The sequence below is a fragment of the Rosa rugosa genome, chromosome 7 (genome assembly GCF_958449725.1).
Source record: "Rosa rugosa chromosome 7, drRosRugo1.1, whole genome shotgun sequence".
NCBI classification, from domain to species: domain Eukaryota; kingdom Viridiplantae; phylum Streptophyta; class Magnoliopsida; order Rosales; family Rosaceae; genus Rosa; species Rosa rugosa.
Genome location: NC_084826.1, coordinates 26,352,296 through 26,372,043, shown reverse-complemented (window position 1 = coordinate 26,372,043; position 19,748 = coordinate 26,352,296). Strand labels below are relative to the sequence as shown.

The following is a 19,748-nucleotide window of genomic DNA, read 5'->3' as shown; positions in this document are numbered from 1 at the left end:
TTAAAATATGTCTGTATCAATTCTCTCTATTTTAGCTAGTTTTGAATTTAATTATATTAGTTTTTGAAATATCACAAATGATCACTCAACTTTTACATGTTTGACACTTTGGTAACTCACTTTTTAAATATATCACTTTGGTTACTCAACTTTAACTCTGTTATTCACTTTAGTCACTCCATTAATTTTTTTCATTAAAAAGAAGCTTTATTTTCCACATTATAAATGATATTTTCGTCCAACCAATCGTGAAAATTGAGAAATATGAATTGGAATGATTCGGAGAAGTGATTAAAATGAGACAAAATGTCCCTTCGGTGACTAAAGTGATTGACAAAGTAATAGTTGGGTGACCAAATTGATATATTTGAAAATTGAGTGACCAAAGTGTCGAATGAGTTATAGTTGAGTGACCATTTGTGAAATTTTTTTTTTGTATTTATAAATTATACACAACAACATAAAGTGAATGTTTTAAACTAACAAAAGTAATATTAGAGAGCCTCCTATCACTCTCTGTATAATTAGAAACCAAATAACTAAAAATTAAAATAAAGACATTTAGAAATTTAACACTAAAATAGATAAAAAGTTAAACAAAGCGAGGTCTTAGCAACTAGTGGGCAGCTACCATACTCTTAAGTTGGGAAAAACAAAAAAAAAACAAAGTTAGAAAATCCACCCCGCGGCCGTAAAAAGTAAAAACGAATAGTCACGGTGAACTGGTAAAAGCGAGAAGGAAGAGTGAAAAAAAGAAGAAGAAGAAGAATTAGGCACCTTGTCTCATTCACAAATAAGAGAGAGAGAGAGAGAGAGAGTTCTTGTTGGAGCCGGTAGTAGAGTAAGGAACAATTTTGCAGTTGATTCATATATCTGTGCTGCTGTGTGATCACTGATCAGAGAGAGAGAGAGAGAGAGAGAGAGAGAGAAATGGAGAAGATTAGCCAAGCCTTTGAGAAGGTGAAGATGAACCAAGCCTTTGAAAAGGTGAACGTCAACCAAGCCTTTGACAAGATGAAGATGCTCGTCGGAATGGAGGCCGACGACGACGACGAAGAAGCCGCCGCCTCTTCTTCTTCTGCTCTGCAGCACCAGGATTCTTTCATGGACGACTTCAATCGCAACTGCACCTTGTCCACCAAACAGGTATCTCTCTAATTACATTATTACCCCCATTCCCTGCAATTCAACTCCTTCATCCCTCAGATCTATCATCTGCATTTCCTCTCTTTTCGTTTTCAATTTTTGATGATTTTTTGTCTCTCTGTGTGTGTGTGTGATTCAACAGAGGTTTTATGGCTTCGCCATCTGCTTGGCTTCTGGATTGACTTGTACACTCCTGGTAATCCAATAGTTTTCTCTTTGTGCTTGGTTTCTTCTTAGATTGTTGTGCTTTTGTGCTTAGCTTTATCATTGAAAGCTATTTTTTGCTATTAGATTCTTGCACTTCTGTTAGTGCTTATCGAAACTCTTGTGTTGGAGGCTTGAAACCAACAATTTTTGTGCCCTTTGTAGGAGTTTTAACTTACCGTCTAGAACTCGGCATCAGTAATTAGGATCTCTAATTAGGCAACAATTCTCACTTGTAGAGTAATTAGTATCTGTGTACTTTTAGTGAGGAAGGTATTCGAGCAAAGTAGAATAGAGTATTTTTCCAGTATGTGCTGTTTTAACGTGTTTCTGGATCTTGACAAATTTGAATGTCAGGGTCAGTTAAACTGCCCTGGTAATGCTAGGACAGATGAAAATTGACTTGAATAGATATTGGTGTCCTTCTTTTGGTACTGATATGTGGGATTCTTTTCTTTTCTTGTGACAGTCGATGCTTGTTTTCTTCCATCCAATCAAGTTTGCAATTACGTTCACACTTGGGAATCTGCTTTCACTTGGCAGGTTTGTGTATATCTGCTTCTCATGAGATCTATGATGCTGTTGCCTAAAAACAGCAGTTTCACATTTTTTGTTTGGCTGGACTTTTGAAAGCAATTTTTCGAGTTTGTGTTTCTTTTCACCATCTAATTTCTGCTGGGGAATTGGAATTGCTATTTGCATATTGAGCATAATGTCATAGGAATTCTTCCATTTAAGACGAGGTTCTCTATTTTCTTAAGTTAATCGTTGTCACATGACATGCAATTATTATGGTTTAGAATGAAGGTTCTAAAATTTTATGTATCTGTGTTGCAAGTTTTGGGAAGGGAACAAATGATGTCGGTCAATACTGAACACCTTGTCTTTGTACCAAAAAAAAAAAAAGAATTTGAACACCTTGTCTGCTTATCTAAAGATAAGACAACAAACTAGTGTCACCTTGATGTTTTGTCATAATGTGTAACAGTATATGTGTTCCTGCTCGTTCAGGTTCTTGTGGTTTTATTCTTTTTATCTTTTTTTTTTTCCTTCTTTTCAAAATAAGTTTTAGTCCATATTCTATAAGGCTAAGTTTCCAGGAACCTTTTTTAAATTTGGATGTTAACTCGGACCCTTTTGTATGGCAGCACAGCATTCCTCATTGGACCTAAACGGCAAGTCTCAATGATGCTGGATCCTGTTCGCATTTATGCGACAGCCATATACATTGCGAGCATAATAATTGCATTGTTTTGTGCTCTCTATGTAAGTTTCATTATGGCTTCGCCCTCTTTTACAGTTTAATTATTTAGTATATTTTGGTGTTATTATCTTCCTTGGAATTATTTTGGGTCTCTGATGTTAACTAATTTTCTTGTTTTCATTGAGCAGGCTCATAACAAAATATTGACACTTTTGGCAATAATTTTGGAATTTGGTGCATTGGTTTGGTATGTGATATTTGTTATAAACTTATAATGAGTACAGCTGTTATTTAGCTTCTTAGTGTTCTCTCACATTTTTCCTATTGTTGTCTTGCTTTGTTTTTTTCCCTAGTTTCTTCTGTTGTAGCTTTGCTAATTTCCAGAATAGTGGATATCTTGTCTTATAAATAAAAAAAATGGAGGTCTAGGATACGTTTTAGGGCAACATACTGTATCAACCTATTATTTCTTGGGTTTATGAGATCGATGGTGAAAAGTATGTCAATAACAACAAGATGATAAATTTCTTGGTTTAAGGATACGAATGACATAGGAGATTCAGAAAGTGTCATCAGTTTCAGGTTCAATAGTTTCTTGTTCTATTTAGTCTTAACTTCAGTTTGAAACATTATCATAGATCACGTTCTAGCTAGTCATGGGGGTCGCCACCACTGACTAGTGTATTCTAGGTTGTAGAGTTTGGGAGGATTTGCTGGACTAGAAGTTCTTTAGTTCACTTCTATCTTGTACATAGTTTTCCCTAGTTTGTTACAATATACTTAAGATATCCACCAGTTATCCCCAAATCACCTGTTGCAGAGCTAGCATGCTACAAGTTTCTCCACCCTCAAAAGAAAAGGAAAACTACCCTTGCTTTTCTGATAGAAAAGATGAGCAATTGTGGTTTAGTTCTTTTCGTTCAGTAGTATGGTTTCAAGTTTCAAGTGATTGAAAGTGGTGTGGATTGATTGAAAGCTTAAATTAAAGTAATATGCCATATTACACTGAGACTAGTCTTTCATGTGTTCGCGTTGCTTGTTTTATTTCCATTGCTACCATTCATTTATTTCCTCTTTGGTCTTTTGAGTAACAGGTATAGCTTGAGCTACATTCCTTTTGCAAGGTCCATGGTATCGAAGATCATGCTAGCTTGTTTTGACACTGAATTTTAGGCTGATATTCACCAACAAGAAGGCTTGTGGTTCATCTTCTGGAGGAAGTTTATTTCCTGTACACATTTGAGTTTTTTGTGGTACATAAAGCAAGGCAGTCAAATACACGGATTTGAAATGTAAATCGTATGGATTGAGATACTAATTTCTACCAAAGCAGTTTTTCCCCATGTCCATAAGAAAAGATTTTCATGGCTATGTTGTATGGATGACTTTCTGAGTTTCAAACTATCAATGAAAGAGAAACTGCAGTTCACATGGTCAGCTCCAGCAAATTCAGAATGAACATATTTGCACAAACCAACTTGTACCAATGAAATGGTTCATTGTTGGAGATGCACAACTGTTCATCTTCTCCTTGTGCATAGTTGCTACTAGATACGAAGATGGAACTCACACTTCTATAAGACGTAGTGAGCTTGAATTTTTATTCCATTTTATTCATATAGCAAACAAAATCAAGGCGGAAGCGCCATCTTGGAGACATCAAGCTTAATAACCAGGGAGGAAAGCCAGTCTCCTATTCAAGCTTATTTCATGAGGATTTATACGAGTCATAGTAGCTCAAGTAAAACAAGCATTCGTATAGGATTGACTTTCAGGTTATTAAATAGTACTCTACTTATTCCAAAAACATTGGTGGAGTTCAAGCAGACGTCTATGACATATCCAACTTCCTCCTTATGCATCATGGCAGGACTCTTCTATAGAACTCATCAAGAAAGGAGACAGAATGTGTACCTCCCGGATAAGCAACTTCAAAAGGTCTGCATTTGCACGCCCAGATGACAATGTTCCAAAAATTTTAGCATACAAGTAGTTACACCTTTCAACAACCCTTGCTTCAACAATATTTGCACAAATTTCAGCAATTGTTGCAACTTCTCTAAGTTTCAGAGGCCAAAACTCCATGTGTAATAGTATTGTATTCATTTGCATGCAATACACATTATTTTCTCAAGTTTCTTTCCATCTATGGTTCACTACCAATGCACCATAACCAATTTTCACAACTTACATTAGATATATCCTTCTGCAATAAGCAAACGATGTGCAACTTAAGCCTCATTGTTTCAATATAATATAATACTAAACCCATACATCCAATTCGGCTAGCAAAAAAAGAAGTCAAGATGCATTGTTTTACAAACAAGTCCAGGAAAACAGTAAACACGGCTAATTTACAGACAGAAAATGCACCCGTGCAAGTGAATACTCTTTTCCAGCAATCCAAACACCAGTCTGTGACCATTGCACATCCTCCCAGTCAAGATTTTCCTCCAACACCTAACAAAGAAGAAAACCAAGAATTATGATTAGTATTTAAACTGTACCCAGACAGACCAAAATGTGGACGGCCATTAAATACATTTTCCGCATGCCTGTCTTATACAGTGATACAAGACGGCTATGGTCCATAAATTTATACCTTTTTATTAACATATCACCTACAACCTGTTTAGAAAGGGTTTTTAAAATGGTGATTTACACTAGTTTTGACATGTCTTGAAACTTTTCTTAAGACAGCAACCCGTTATTCTATCAAATTTCAAAATGGAGAAGTTTCTTATCTTTTTTTTTTTTTTTTTTTGGAAGAGCACAGTGCACAAACTAAAAATTAAATTTAGAGCAATATGAAGTACCTCCACATGTTCAAGGGGCAAAGGGATCCCAACTGACCGCATGACCTTCTGGGGAAGAGGTGTTTTACATCGAGACCATCGAAATACATCTACTATAATGTTTTCAGAATCATTTCGTTCACCATTTGTGGAATGCGAAGCATGATTCTGATTCTTCTCATTCTCACCTTCATGCATCTGAGATAATTGACTGGCTTTGATGATCTTCTCCCCATTAAAACAGAGCTCATACCTTCAGATAATAACTCAACAGATGAGAAAATGTAGACTACTTAAAGAACTGTGTGCAACACCCTTCTAGACAATCTTGTGTAAGGCCACATTCACTGCATATTAGTGAGAATAGTCTCACTCCTCAACATTCCTTTTTCTATTTTAAGAACCAAAGTTTTTTTTATTTTTTTCTGGAACGTATTAAAGACAAAAAAATAAATAAATGGAATTAAAGAGTGAGTTGGGCGCAACTTTATGAAGCGGTAAAGTTCACTCTTGAAAGTACAGTTGAAAAGGAAGTTGAAGAGCTTGTTGGAGATGCTGTCTATTTAAGAAAGAAATGGAACGAGGAAACTTCAAATTCCCTCTTTTACAAGTAAACTATCTTCTATGTTATGTAGCATACAAATTAAGTAAAAAGAAAACGTAATAATCATATATATATATATATATATATGATGTAACAGATCATGACTAAATTAGCATTTATACCTGCATGAATGTGTTTCTAAATAGAGAACTTCTCCCTTCTTTAAACGTGCAGAAGTATAAAGGGTCTTCTTCAAACCCTTGTCAGCAACAATGCTTATGCTGTATTTGATCCTGAGAATATTAGCAAGCACGATCATAAGCAAGTGCAACAATGATTGATGGAGAGGAATAAATAGCCAAAAAAAAAAAAAAGGAAACACTACACAGCAGAAACGTTGTATCTATAATGTACTCGAATGTTGGGAAGTTTCCAATGACAATATTCCAAATCAGACTAACTTAATAAGCATTGTATTAATGATCACACCAATCTAAACACATATATGCTAACTTAATAAGCTGCATCATATTAATAATCACACCAATATGAACACATAAGCAGGAACTTGCGTATGATCATACATACAGAAAATACAGTAATGACAATGACACAATATACCAATAGACCACTGCAAACACTTAAATACACAGTTTAAACAATCTGTTCTTATAAAAATTAAAAAATTAAAAAAAAATTAAAACAAACTTTATTGATCACATGCTAATACATATATCAAATCCAAATGTGCAAGCAGCTGAGTAATTCTGAAATATAAGATTCTTGTCCCAAATGCATTCCACACCAAGAAAACAAAACAAAAGTTCATATCTGAAAAGTGTTCACATCTCAAAACATCAACTAAACTGAAGGGTTCAAAAATAAGAGTTCTAGTTTACCAAGGCTCATTGCAGAGGTTGTACTGTATAGTAACTTCTCGCACAAATCTTTGTTGTCGCAATGCATTCTGAAAATGAAAACCATATTGTAAGTTAATAAATATGATAGGTTGAAGGCCAGCATACATATGGTGTGTTCTTGATTACATGCATAAGGGCTATCTACCTATGAAACTATACCATCGTGTACTTTCCGGAACACAAGCGCAAATCAAAATTCATATGGTGTTCGACATTACTAGGAAAAATTTGTTATAGTATATCACTTATAACATCCAAATTGATATAAAGTGAGGTTTCCTAAACATATTTATGCAATTACAATTCCTATAGGCGACAAAATTTTACTATTTACTTCAAAAGATTTTTTAACACAGTCCAGTGATGGGTTGGCATCCTGATATATAATCATCCAGTGATCATGAAGATTAGAGTTGAAAAATATCTTTCTTCTATCTTACTAAGGCTTCATCCAGAGAAAGTAGGGAAGAGGAACATTGTTGTCTACAATCAATTAAGGAAAATTAAGAAGAGAAGCTGTCTTTTCTTTCTTTTTTCCCCTTTGGGAAGAGAAACAGATTTTATTGACCAAAGAACAAATACAAACACTAAACAATATGTCCACAGTCCATACAAGAGAGACACAGCAGTTACTCATAGGAAAACCAGCCCAAACCAAGAAACCCACACAAAAAAAACCCAAAGAGAAATAAAAACTCCTATACTGGTGCTCCTCTCGAGTCCATCATGATAAAAGAGAAGCTATAATTTTTGAAAGCCAAAGAAACCGAAGCCCAAAGAGTTGACCGGATCTTACTCTCTCGCAAAGCTTCTCTACCCCAGAAATCCCCCAAACCCGCTTTGCGAACCTGGCTCAAAACTGGGGTCTGCCGGACACTACAATCTTGAGGCAGGAAACACTACCAAATCGCTATGTAGGTACCCAGAGGGTGTTAGAACACTAGACCTCAGTGGAGCAAACCATGGGCCTGGGCATTCCTACTAACCCCTCATTGGTCATCCAAGCACCCATATCAGAGCCAACACAGTGCTTTCTTACCACCCTGTCTCATGAGAGCCATTTTTACTTCCTAGGCACTTTACCTTTATTTCTAGCGTGCATCAATAATGTAAAACTCATAAGTCACACTTTAGGTAAAACTATCTATTAGGTCAGACTTCGGGTATAACTATCTATTAGTTTTTCTATATATTTCTTTCTACTTACCAATTAACACGTGCAACCTTATCATAATCAAACAAACTGCAGAGGAGAAAAATGAAGGCAGAATAAGATCTCCATAGCAGAAAATGTGATATTCTCTTCATCCTCCAAAGCTTACAAGTGCCTCAAGAAGTTATTTTTAACTTCAAATATATTTTAACCCCTCAGGAGAAAAGAAATTACACTGACACTACAAAAACCATAAAGGTATATGTTTCAAAGATGAAAATCTTTGGACCAATTTAAGTTATACTTTTCAAAGATGTAGACATATCTGATGCTGTGGATAATGGCAAGTAAAAATGGGACATAAATTCAAAAGGAAGAGGTTCCAGCTAAAGGTGTATATCGAAAACATTTTCTGAACATTATATGTCTCAAGGACTAACTTATATGTAGTTGCAGTAATGGAAAATGGACTAGGAAATATGAGCCAAAAGAATGAAAGTGCCACCAAAGTCTAAATAAAAAGAATCGCCAAACAGAGGAAGTCAAACAATACCGAAGCTGCAGCCCTTGTAGTCATTGTACGCTCAACAACAACTGGAGCAAGAGTAGGCTCCACTGTAGAAGTATGTGTTAGACAGGGTTCAAGATCGATACTTCCTCCTGCTTTCTGAAAACAAAACAATTTAGGAAGAAACATCAGTGCAAGAACAGTGTCATTACAATACACTACATGTCTGGTAAATAGTAAGGCATTAGTAAATCCAAGCCCATAATTGTGAAGTTAGTATCTTCAAAATTATATGAAGCACTATGATACGTTATCATTCTTCAAACAAGGAAAAATTGCACGGTCACATATCTGAAAAGGATGATTAATAGACTTTCAAGTTCTTATTACCTTCACTATGCAGCAGCGCTCAACACGATAGCTACAACCAATAGCAGCTCCCCACGCACGAGAACGAACATTATTTCTCAGGGTAGAAATGTAACCTAATAAAAATGTCAGAATCAGATTCAAACAAAGCTTTTTTTTCCTTCTTTATTTTATTTTTGACTATTAAAACAAAAGTGAGAAAAAAAAATGAAAAAATAAAAATCTCAGCCCAGTATTCAATTGATCCCAAAAACCATGCAATATGATAAGCTATATCCAGTGATCTAATAATCCCCTCCCAGTTCTATTAATGTTGCAACTGGCACAAAAGGAATTATAGTGACAAAATAGAAGTATGCAACCCAAAGTTACAATGCAGTATTGACAGTAAGGGTGGCATAGTTGGATCCAAATGACATCGAAACATTGATACAATATGGCTCTGGAATGCACAAAAGATAAGCTAACAGTAGACTTACAGTCTTGTGGGGGTAGTATTCGAACTGTAGCACGCAACTCCTGGATAGCAGAAGGTGGAGGAGACGCTGTGGGTCGGCAATACCCTGTATGCATGAGGACTGGAAAACAGCATTGTAATATTAACATGGATTTACATATATAATCAAATTATGACATAAGAATCAACATCAATTTTCCAATCATAAAAAACACATACCAGCAACAAGATCTGAATCATCTGTGTATATATCTGTTCCCCACAGTTGACCACCTCTAACCTGCATACAAATCGTTACAAAGGTAAAGAAAAGAAAATATAACAAAAAAATAATGAGGTTGCATTGTTTTGTGCTCTCTATGTAAGTTTCATTATGGCTTCACCCTCTTTTACAGTTTAATTATTTAGTATATTTTGGTGTTATTATCTTCCTTGGAATTATTTTGGGTCTCTGATGTTAACTAATTTTCTTGTTTTCATTGAGCAGGCTCATAACAAAAAGATAATGAGGCTGCATGCAACAACCCCCCCCCCCCCCAACACACACACCCCTCCACCGAGATGTGTAAGGCACCAATGGCAAAAAAAAAAAAAAAAAAACAAACAAACATAACCCTTTAAACCTCAGAGATCTCAAAACCCCCATAGCGGTTTAGTTCCCATCATTATTGAATGAGGGATATTATTGTTTCCAGAAAGAAAACAAAAGTCATAATGGATCTGTTCCTAGCTCAAGACTTCTTCACGTGACATTGGTTTTTGTCCACATGTGACATTCATATGGAACGTAATTGTTTGGTAGGTGTAATTGTGCAACAAAAGTTATTATTAACCACACACACACACACACATGCTTGCACGACCAAAAAAAAATATATATATATGATAGAGAGTTTTTGATTCTCATGTGATCTGATCTAGTGGCGAAACAAATATTGATAGCTGCTATTTCAATCTAGACAGGTGTTAACATTTGTCGTATGAAGTAAATGAATTTGCTAAAGGACAAAAATCAAACAGAAATATATCAAAAGGCTTAGACACAAGAGGAAAAGAACAGCAGAATAAATACCAGAGCCAAAAATGCATGACTAACTGCATTACAAGTCAATTTTGTCCAAACAAACTGAGATCTTACTTGGCGATTTGTTGCTGTAACATGATCGGAAGGTATCCGAATTTCAAGTGTCGGAACAGTAACAGAGGTTTCACCATTTTTTTCACCCGGAGATGCTTCATGTTCCTTCCATAACTTTATCAATTCTTGCATGCATTCACCGACTTTATAAACAACAGAAGATACTTCAGCTTTACCTGAAACAGTAGCAGTGTTAGCATATGGCATACGTGAGGAGCAAACCATGTAAACTAATACTGATTTGGAACATTACGGACAATTTGTCCTACATAACAACATCTCCAACAGAAGGCTGGAAAATCAACTAGTTTTGCCACTTAGAATGCTTATTTATGGGTACTTTTTTAGTCTGATCTATCACGAGCCTATGAGAAATTTACTTTTAATGCTTTTCACTTCCAAATCCAGTGAAGAAAAGGTATTTCCCAAAAGAACCAAGAATTAGATGCCTGATGCCCAGATTATGCTCTACCCCATTTTTCCTATAAACTTCGACAAATCCTTCTCACCTTCCTCCCCCCCGGCCCGCCCGCCCCTTCTCTCTCTCTCTTTCCCACCCACCCACAAACGGAGGATGGTACTTTCAGCTTCCCGGTTATACATAATGCAGCAAATGAGAGGATGAACTAACATTAATTAGGCTACCTACTCTGTATTTATAGTAAGTATGCATACATGCATCAGAGTAGAGTGAGGAACATAAACAAAAGTAATTTCTGTTAAATTCTACAGTACTTCACGAAGACACAAATTCCTCTTGCACGAAAATAGAATGTAACAGCGCACCTTGGGATCTGCAAGATATAAAACAGATAAAGATAATTAAATTGTCTATTAGACCAAAGAACTCAGTTCCATTTCCATCATAGCACAGATGAATATTAATTAATTTGAACATCAAACAGAGTGAATTATGCTGAAAATGAAGTTTATTAAAAAAGAAAGATTAACAATAGCCACTTTTGATATCTAACTTCAACAATGAGTATACCTTTAAGGAAAAGTGTTCCTTTCATTAAATACAATTGTTGGATTACAAGCTAAGAAAATTTAAACTATCACGTCAGACTACAAATAAATTTAGTCAAGACTCGTGATAATAAAAAAACTGTTTGCAGTAGCAAAAATATATAGCTCCCATCTAAGTCTCACAACAAAATTTTTTACGGATAACATTTCTGTCAATTAGAAAATTGTCACCACATTACTAAAAATATATTACTGCAAGAAAGTTGTTAATCTGTAACTAGGCTACAAGTTTCTAAGAAAAATAAGCAGTTTATCTTCTACCAAAAAAAAAAAATCTATGTAGTAAAGATGAAGAAACTAGAACAATCCTTCTCAGAATGTGAAACTGAGCATTATGCCACAACTGTTGCAACAAAAGTTTCAAAAACAGAAAAGGGAAATAGTAAACACACCCTTCATTGTCTTGTGTATGTGATCTAAAACGCAGCTCCCGATTTGCTGGGGCAGCCCTTGACCGTTGCATCCTTTTACGCTGCTGAACTCCATAATTATAAACTTCCCTTTCTTTGTCTGTGGCCGCTTCACCATCTGCACCTCCATCATCTGATTCTTTGTCATAACTCCTAATGCGCTTTTCAGGTCTATCTCCCTCAGCGTCAACATCTCTTTCTTTCCTCCTATCTCTCGATTCCCTATCAGCAGTTCTCCAACTTTCAAAATCTTTCTGTTTCTTCTGCTCTGGTGGCAGAGTTTCATGCTCTGGCATTCTGATAGACCCATCCCCCACTTCCTTCTCAGTATTTGAACTATCTTTCTCTACTCCACTCCATGTATCTCTCTTGGTATGATCCCTTTCCCTCTCTTTTAGTATTTCCTTATCTTTTGCAGTGTCCCTCCGCTCACGCTCCCACCTCTCTGCATCTCTTTCTTCCTTTGCTGAGTCTTTGCAATCACTACTGCTGTTAGCTACTTGCACATTGCTCCTACGGTCACTTCTTTCCTTGTCCCTTTCTCCCCAATCCCGATGCTTTATGTCTTTCCTTTTTCTATCCTTGTCTTTGAACTTATCATCACCTTTAGAATCATATCTGTTCTCCCCAACAGCCTCATGTGCCTCTACATGATCTCGCTCCTCAGTAGTGGGGACTTCCTTTCCAACCTCAACATGGCCTTGTGAAGTACTGCGATGCCACGTATCTGTACTTCCTACTGGCGCATCAGAATATCGTTTTCCTCTATGGTACTCTTTTGATTCTTTATAATTTAAGTGACTACTTGCCACACCATAACCTTCCGCTTTGAGGTCAGCCTTAACATCATTATAATTCTCCCTTTCAGATTTCACCTCCTTATTATCATCCCCTCTAATGTCATGTCTTACATCCTTTTCAACCTTAGCATTTGGAGTATCCCTTCTTACCTCACTGTATGGTTCCCTTGTCTCAGTCTTTTTGTCTCGGTTCTCAAACCGAAGATCTCGAGTATCCTTGGAATCTCTGGATTCCAACCTGTTTTCAGAAGCAGGAGGGTGATCTACATGCAAATCATTTGAAGCTGATGGCATTCGATATATTGAATGCAGGGGAGATCTTCTATCCGCATCGCGAGATTCTGTACGGGGAATCTTCGTGAGTCGAGAATCTTGACCCATCTCATAGGGTTGATGATACTCATTTGAAACTGATGGCGGCAGCTTGGGGTATGTTCCTGAATCTTCATGTGGGTATTTCGAAGAGGAGGAATGGCCGCTCTCTTCATGAGATCTCTTTGGTGCACCACTCATGCTTAAGATCCTATAGTCTTATGGAGCTACACCAGTATGCAACACAATAGCGGACAAATAAGCAGCTTCTCCTAACCCTCTTATGATTGGATGACTAAAATCTGCATAAACAGGTGATGAAACTTTCTTGAGGCTAAAACATTCTCATTTATACCCAAAGTATTCAAAATGCAAACATCAGAGAACCCAGACAACAAAAACATCTAAACTCAACACTCCGAGAGGAAATAGCAGGCAACTAACTAAACTTCAGATATATTATAACCATCGAACTTTCCATAGACATTCAGTGAACCCGGACAGCGAAAACGCGTAAGTCAACACTCCAGTAGATGAAATAACTGAAAACTAACTAATGTTCAGAAAAAAACTATCACCGTAAAACTTTCCAAAGACATTCAGAGAACCCAGACAGCGAAAACATGTAAACTCAACACTCCAAATAGAAGAAATAGCTGAAAATAAATAAAGCTCAAAACAATTATCGCCATTAAACTTTCCAAAGAAATTCAGACAGCAAAAGCGTGTAAACTCGAAACTCTAAATAGCTGAAAATAACTATATCACCATCAAACTTTCCATGAAGAGGCGAAGAAACATTACGCATAGCATTTCAAAACCCCTCTCTCCATTTTTGTCTTTTTCAGCAGAATAACCCATTTATCACAGAAGCAATATCCTACACAACAATAAAGTACATACAAGGAAACCACTTTTCTTCACTAACAAAGCAGAAATTCCAATTCACCCGAAAAATATAAGAAAGGGAAAAAAAAAAAATCCAGCTTGAAAGAACAAATAGCACAAACCACCCGATTAACACATTATCGAAAGCAAAGTAAAAATCAAATCTTTTACCCTCTATCCAGTTAAGTGAGAGGAAGTAAAAACCATGAACCATACATCTGAGTCGCACACCCCAAATGCGCTTTGAATCGAACCCCCCAATTAATGAAAATCAAGAATCAAGCTTTGGCACAATTCAAATAAGATCTCAATTGGGAAAAGCTATGGATTATTGGGGTGCTCAAAAGATTAGCACAAACCACAAAATGAAGAATAAAGCTCCAATCTTTGTCACCCCCCAAAAGAAAAAAGGGATACAATAAAACCCTAGAAATCAAGTGAGTGAGAGAGAGGGGTTCTTCATTTACCTTAATTCCGACCAGACAAAAGCTTTCATTGCTCGGTTTCTGAAGGAGGACCCTAATTCTCTCTCTCTCTCTCTGCGCGCGTTTGATGATGTTGTAAAAGGTTGCGTACTTGTCTGTCGATCAAGTAGTAACTGTGTTATATGACTGACGGCTGTGATATATTTTTTTTTTTGAGAAGATACTGACGGCTGTGATATGAACCGTTTTCTTTGTCGTTACTGTGGGCCCCATGTCCCCAAATGTACCATATGAATCAGATTGGGCAGTAAATTTTTTTTTTTTTTTTTTTTTTTACACCTAATAAAATTCTTCAGGTTTACCTGTTAATTCGGTCTTGGTACCAATGTATGTACCATATGATGCATGGCCTAACGTGGCGAAAGTCAAAAATTTTGAGGTTGCATTCAAGAGGTCCAGTAAGTAGCCTCATACGAACCTTAATGATTGTTGCTTACTTGGTGACCGTTCGTCAACAACATTAAATATAATGAATAAAGAATTTTTATAAAATTTACAAGCCGTGAATTTGATGGCATTTAAAACTTTTCAAAAAAAAATAAATATAGCCAATTACTTTTACATATTTCGATTATCGAACTTGGATGGCTTAACTATGACCATCCAAGTTTGATTATCATTGACTTTAAATGACCAATTGTTTTGGCGTTAGTGAAGTTTGGTTGGTATGACGATCATGCGATAAGTTATAAACTCATATATATATATATATATATATATATATATATATATATATATATATATATATTTTATTTTTTTTTATTTTTGACGCACTTATTTTGAATTGTTCAAGGTATCTTAAAAGCTTTTTAGGCCCAGAAAAATATATATTATAAACTCAACGTTCGAACGCAGGACGTGAGGGTTCCACATCTTAAACGTTCTCGTGGGAGGACCCAATGCATTCATTGAACCACTTGCCGTGGTTTATAAACTCATATATTAGTTGATCAGAAACCTTTTAGTTTCGTGAGCCTTGATTTGCCCATCGTGTGAACAGTGAGGCCCTTTGTAAATATATATTTTGAATTCCATCATGTTAATTTGCCATTTTGCTAATATATTTTCAAATGTTTCCAATTTGGATCAATATAGTACTGCACTTCAACAACTAAAAATCACAAATTAGAGGCACGTGCAAAGACACTTTTGATTTTTTACTACAGTTAAATGACTTCCCCGACATGAGAGAAAATTAGTAACCAATAACCATAGTTAGTAATTTTTCATATTATACGCGAATAAAACACGTACTTATGTTTTTTTCAAAAATACTTTTGTACTTCGTATTTTTCAAATGAACTCGTTAAATTTCCCATATTTTTGAAGTCAAAAATATTATACATGTACTATACACGATTTTTACGTTTTTTTTCTTCAGTATTTTACACATATTATTGAACAAAAGTGAATATAAATTAATATTTTTAATTAAAAAATAAATTATTTAATTAATTAAAAATATTTTGTCAAACTTTTTAACAAATTATTTGATAAAATATCCGAATAATACACGTACGTATTTTTTGCGTACTATACACATCATCTTTTTTTACTAACTATGCCAATAACCAAGTAATTTGGGCCTAACCTAATATGTATCTCATTCAATATTTACACATAACCCACTACTAAAATGTGGAAACTAAATATTTCTCCTAAAGTTAAAATTTTTGATTGGATCTTAATTAGAAATAGGCTTAGAACAAGAGATAAGATATCAAGTTTTAATCATTCTGTTTCCCATATATCTGTGCTCCTTCTATAATAATCATGTAGAGACTATGAATCATCTTTTTATGCATTGTTCATTTGCTACTCAGGTATGGTCTCTTTTGGGTCTTCCTAATCCTCTAGCTTGGTCTGACTCTTTAGTCTCTTGGTTAGCTTATATAAGTAACCTAAAGAAGAATTATGATCATTTCTCTAAAATCTTAATTCTTCTTCAGTCAATTTGGAATTCCAGAAATAAAATAGTGTTTCACAATTTATCTATTTCGCTGTCTAAAACTTTATTTGCTGCAGTTACTTTTGCTAATCTTTATTTTCAAGCTAATTCCAAGAATTTTTGTCCTAAAGTCTCAGGGTCATTTTCTTAAATTAAATTTTGATGGTAACCTTCTCAGGGTCATTTTCCTTAATTGACCATGCAACTATAGGTTTTATCATTAGAAACTCTATTGGGAATCCTTTAATTGTTGCTAGTAGAAGCATTGAATTTACTAACATTTTGGTTGCTACAACTCTAAGGGAAGGCTTGCATACAGCTCATCTTAAAAATTATTCTTATATCTTTGTGGAAGGGAACTCTAAACTTCTTATTAATACCTGTGCCTAAGAGACACAAATGCGTCATTATTCAGAGATAATCCTTGAGGCGGAATTTCCGAGACCAATAAAAATGAGAAATCAATCAAAAGTAAGTGCAGTGGTAAATCATGGCTATATAAGCAGCTATTCCTTGGAGAATCCAAGTCCTAGTGAAAGATATCATGATTTTGGCTTCAAAATTTCAGTCTCTTTATTTTAGACACATTTTCAAAGAAGCTAACTTTGTAGCTGATCATTTAGCTTCTTGTTTACCAAACTAAATCACTTGTATCCCAAAGTTTGGTTTTCTTGTTTACCCATGTCAGTGTCCCCAGCGTTCCATTTGGATCAGCTAAGGGAGGGTGGGGGAGGGTGTTGTTTGTAGTTTCATTTTGTAACTTTTTCTGTCATCCAAAAAAACAAAAAAATGCACCCAAAATAAAAAAGAAAAAAAATGATATTGACAAAAAAACAAGGATAGAGTGACATAATAACTAACCTAAACACAAAGCAAAGGACATAATAAGTCTTTAACTTATGATAAGGCAAGAAACCACTCCCTTATATGCTGATCACTAGTGCATCTAGGGACCCGACGCTCAGTCCTCTGCTAGTGAGTAACCAACAAGATAGCTTCTTGTGATGCAAAATAAGTTTTATAAAGTAATAATGATAAAGACAATCTTTGTTATGTTATTGGACCTCATCCAACTTAGTGGTGTCTTGGATTCGATAGTTTCCAAAACAGCGATAAGGACCTCCGAGAACAAGACAATTCATATGGTTTAAAGGTTCTATTTTTTAAGGACAGATTAGGATTGGTTTTAGACTATGTACATCAAGACTCAATTTTAAGAATTAAAAAAAAATAGTAAAAATTAGGAAATATGAAAGGTTGGAGACATTTTCTGTATACGACTGTACGTGTTTTGGCCAACCAACTTTAATCCAACTGTGTCATTATGACGGAGTAGATTAAACCAGCTTATTAATTACTCATGAACTACATAGTATCACTTGTGAAGAAGATAAGTGACGATAGAGGTCCTTTACGATTTTACGAAGGTGGAGTTGGGACAAAAACTAGTGAAAAAATCCTAATAAGAGGACTCGAGGGATTAAGTTGAGTGATATCTTTCATTCTTTGAAAATAAAGTTGGAATCTGGTGGCCTCACTGACATGTGACTTGTTGGTTAGCTAGCCTAATTAACACTCTAGATGTCATGAGTTTAAATCTCACTAGCAAAACATGCAAGCTAAGTGAGTGTCCTTGATCAAATAAGTTCATTCATACGGAAAAAGTTACAAGTGGCATGAACGATACAAACAGGAGCCGCTAACAGGCCACTTGTCACAAGAGCCAGACCAAAAGGCTTGAACATAATTTCCTAAGAGCAAGTTCACTCGTTGAGGTCACTGGATCAGATACTATTCACTATTTTTTTTTCCTTTCATTTCCACCATCTAGGTTACTAGGTCAGATACTATTCACTCTAGGTAACTTTCTGGGTCAATTGCATGACTTACAAACTGACATTATCTTACCTAGAGTGAACAGTATCTGACCCAGTGACCTAGATGGTGGAAATGAAAGGCAAAAAGCAGTGAATAGTATCTGACTCAGTGACCTCAACGGGTGAACTTGCTCTAATGGAGTTACAAATTTTCCAGTACACCATTAGACAAGAAAATGGTCATAACGACCAAGGAGACTTGTAATTTGACAAATTGCCAACATCGATGGTAAGATGGCGTCGGCATCCCAACTAGATAGCGGATCTGAACCCATGAAGGATTAACAAGTGCTCAAGTCAACTCCACCTCCTGAGTAGTGAATACTTGTGATTGATGCGGGTGGAAAACGTCATCACTCGATTAGCGGTGTATTGTAATCAACCACAAACACGACCACAAGGGGTCAACATTATTCAAAACGCAGAAAATCAAACAACAAAACAAAGACAAGAAAGAAAAAAAAAAGGAGATGCAAGTCATGCAACACTCCTCCTTGGCCGACACAACCAGGCCCAAAACTGGATAGGCCCAAGAGACATGGCTTTCTAATTAACGGTTGTGAGACACACGTTTCGATTACATTTCGGCAAATCAACCGTTAGTTGATTAGGTATGCATGAGTAGATCACTTATGAAAATTTTCTTCGAAATTACTAATCGTTAAGGTACCGAATTGGATCAAATCAATGAACGAACCAGACATGTCAAACATGAACTTTTCACGTTCATAAATGATAAATCACGATTATGAATGCCTTAACAATTTTCAGTTTGGTTAAAAATTTACAAAAATGATATATTCATAAATATCTAAACATCTAACAGTTGATTTGCCGAAATGTGATCGAAAAGTAGGCCTGGGCTCGGGTCGGGCCTGACCTGAAATTTGGTAAAATAGAGACCGAGCCTAAAACAATCTGTCCGGGCCGGTTCGGGCTTTTTCAAAAATGGAAACCGACAGAAACCGATCCCAAACAGGCCGGTTTGGTCTTCGGGCTTTTCGGACCCAAAATCCAGTTTCCCAGCTTTGCCTGTAAGTCCAGTAATATGCAAAATATACACAAAATTTACATGAAAGCCCCACCTCTTACATGAAAGCCTTGCTCCCAACCACTAGAGCACAAGACGCTCTCAGTATGTTATGTGCAAAGTTTATATTTATTTCATCCTATACGGTAGAAGTAAAACAAAACAGAACCCAGAACCCTCTTTTACTTTCTACTCTCTCTTTCTTTTCTAGTCGTCTTCTTCGACACTTCTTCTGCAATTCTACTTCATATCTTCTTCCTTTTTTTTTTTTTTTTTTCCTTCCTCCCTAATCTCCATTATGTAGTTCTCTATTTACCATATATTCCACTAATCACCAACCAGATCTGAGGCCCATTCATCATCAAGTCAACATCAGATCATCCTCATCAAATTACCATATATTCCATCATCAAATCAACATCATTAGATCATCCTCACCGAAAACCCATATTCTTCGATCTACTTGGCTCCGAGCTTCAAGCTCAAGAGGCCATTAGGAAAAGTGGCGGTATGGGAGAGAAGAGGAGTGAG

General features: G+C 35.9%; 2 protein-coding genes across 2 annotated transcripts; one reads left to right on the top strand and one right to left on the bottom strand.

Annotated features, from left to right (window-relative positions):
• Positions 1 to 780: 780 nt before the first annotated feature.
• LOC133719743 (uncharacterized) lies at positions 781 to 3,983 on the top strand. Its single transcript, XM_062145913.1, has 6 exons — positions 781 to 1,146; positions 1,289 to 1,342; positions 1,820 to 1,893; positions 2,499 to 2,616; positions 2,743 to 2,801; positions 3,649 to 3,983. Exons 1-6 carry the CDS (start codon positions 931 to 933, stop codon positions 3,725 to 3,727), a joined length of 600 nt encoding a protein of 199 aa, XP_062001897.1. The 5' UTR covers positions 781 to 930; the 3' UTR covers positions 3,728 to 3,983.
• Positions 3,984 to 4,775: 792 nt separating this feature from the next.
• On the bottom strand, positions 4,776 to 14,484 carry LOC133719744 (uncharacterized). The gene is made up of 12 exons (XM_062145914.1): positions 14,345 to 14,484; positions 11,860 to 13,291; positions 11,225 to 11,232; positions 10,439 to 10,614; positions 9,520 to 9,580; positions 9,323 to 9,421; positions 8,865 to 8,959; positions 8,520 to 8,633; positions 6,793 to 6,860; positions 6,076 to 6,186; positions 5,371 to 5,602; positions 4,776 to 5,014 (listed from the first exon to the last, which is right to left on the bottom strand). Exons 2-12 carry the CDS (start codon positions 13,188 to 13,190, stop codon positions 4,904 to 4,906), a joined length of 2,406 nt encoding a protein of 801 aa, XP_062001898.1. The 5' UTR covers positions 13,191 to 13,291; positions 14,345 to 14,484; the 3' UTR covers positions 4,776 to 4,903.
• Positions 14,485 to 19,748: the final 5,264 nt, after the last annotated feature.

What these genes read in the sequence shown, in the direction of transcription:
- LOC133719743 (XM_062145913.1), top strand. Translation starts at nt 931, where the DNA reads ATGGAGAAGATTAGCCAAGCCTTTGAGAAGGTGAAGATGAACCAAGCC. An exon ending in AATCTGCTTTCACTTGGCAG is followed by an intron (nt 1,894 to 2,498) that starts GTTTGTGTATAT and finishes TTTGTATGGCAG; the next exon opens with CACAGCATTCCTCATTGGAC. An exon ending in CATTGTTTTGTGCTCTCTAT is followed by an intron (nt 2,617 to 2,742) that starts GTAAGTTTCATT and finishes TTCATTGAGCAG; the next exon opens with GCTCATAACAAAATATTGAC.
- LOC133719744 (XM_062145914.1), bottom strand. Translation starts at nt 13,190, where the DNA reads ATGAGTGGTGCACCAAAGAGATCTCATGAAGAGAGCGGCCATTCCTCC. An exon ending in TGATTCAGATCTTGTTGCTG is followed by an intron (nt 9,422 to 9,519) that starts GTATGTGTTTTT and finishes GCTGTTTTCCAG; the next exon opens with TCCTCATGCATACAGGGTAT. An exon ending in TTAGAAACACATTCATGCAG is followed by an intron (nt 5,603 to 6,075) that starts GTATAAATGCTA and finishes TATTATCTGAAG; the next exon opens with GTATGAGCTCTGTTTTAATG.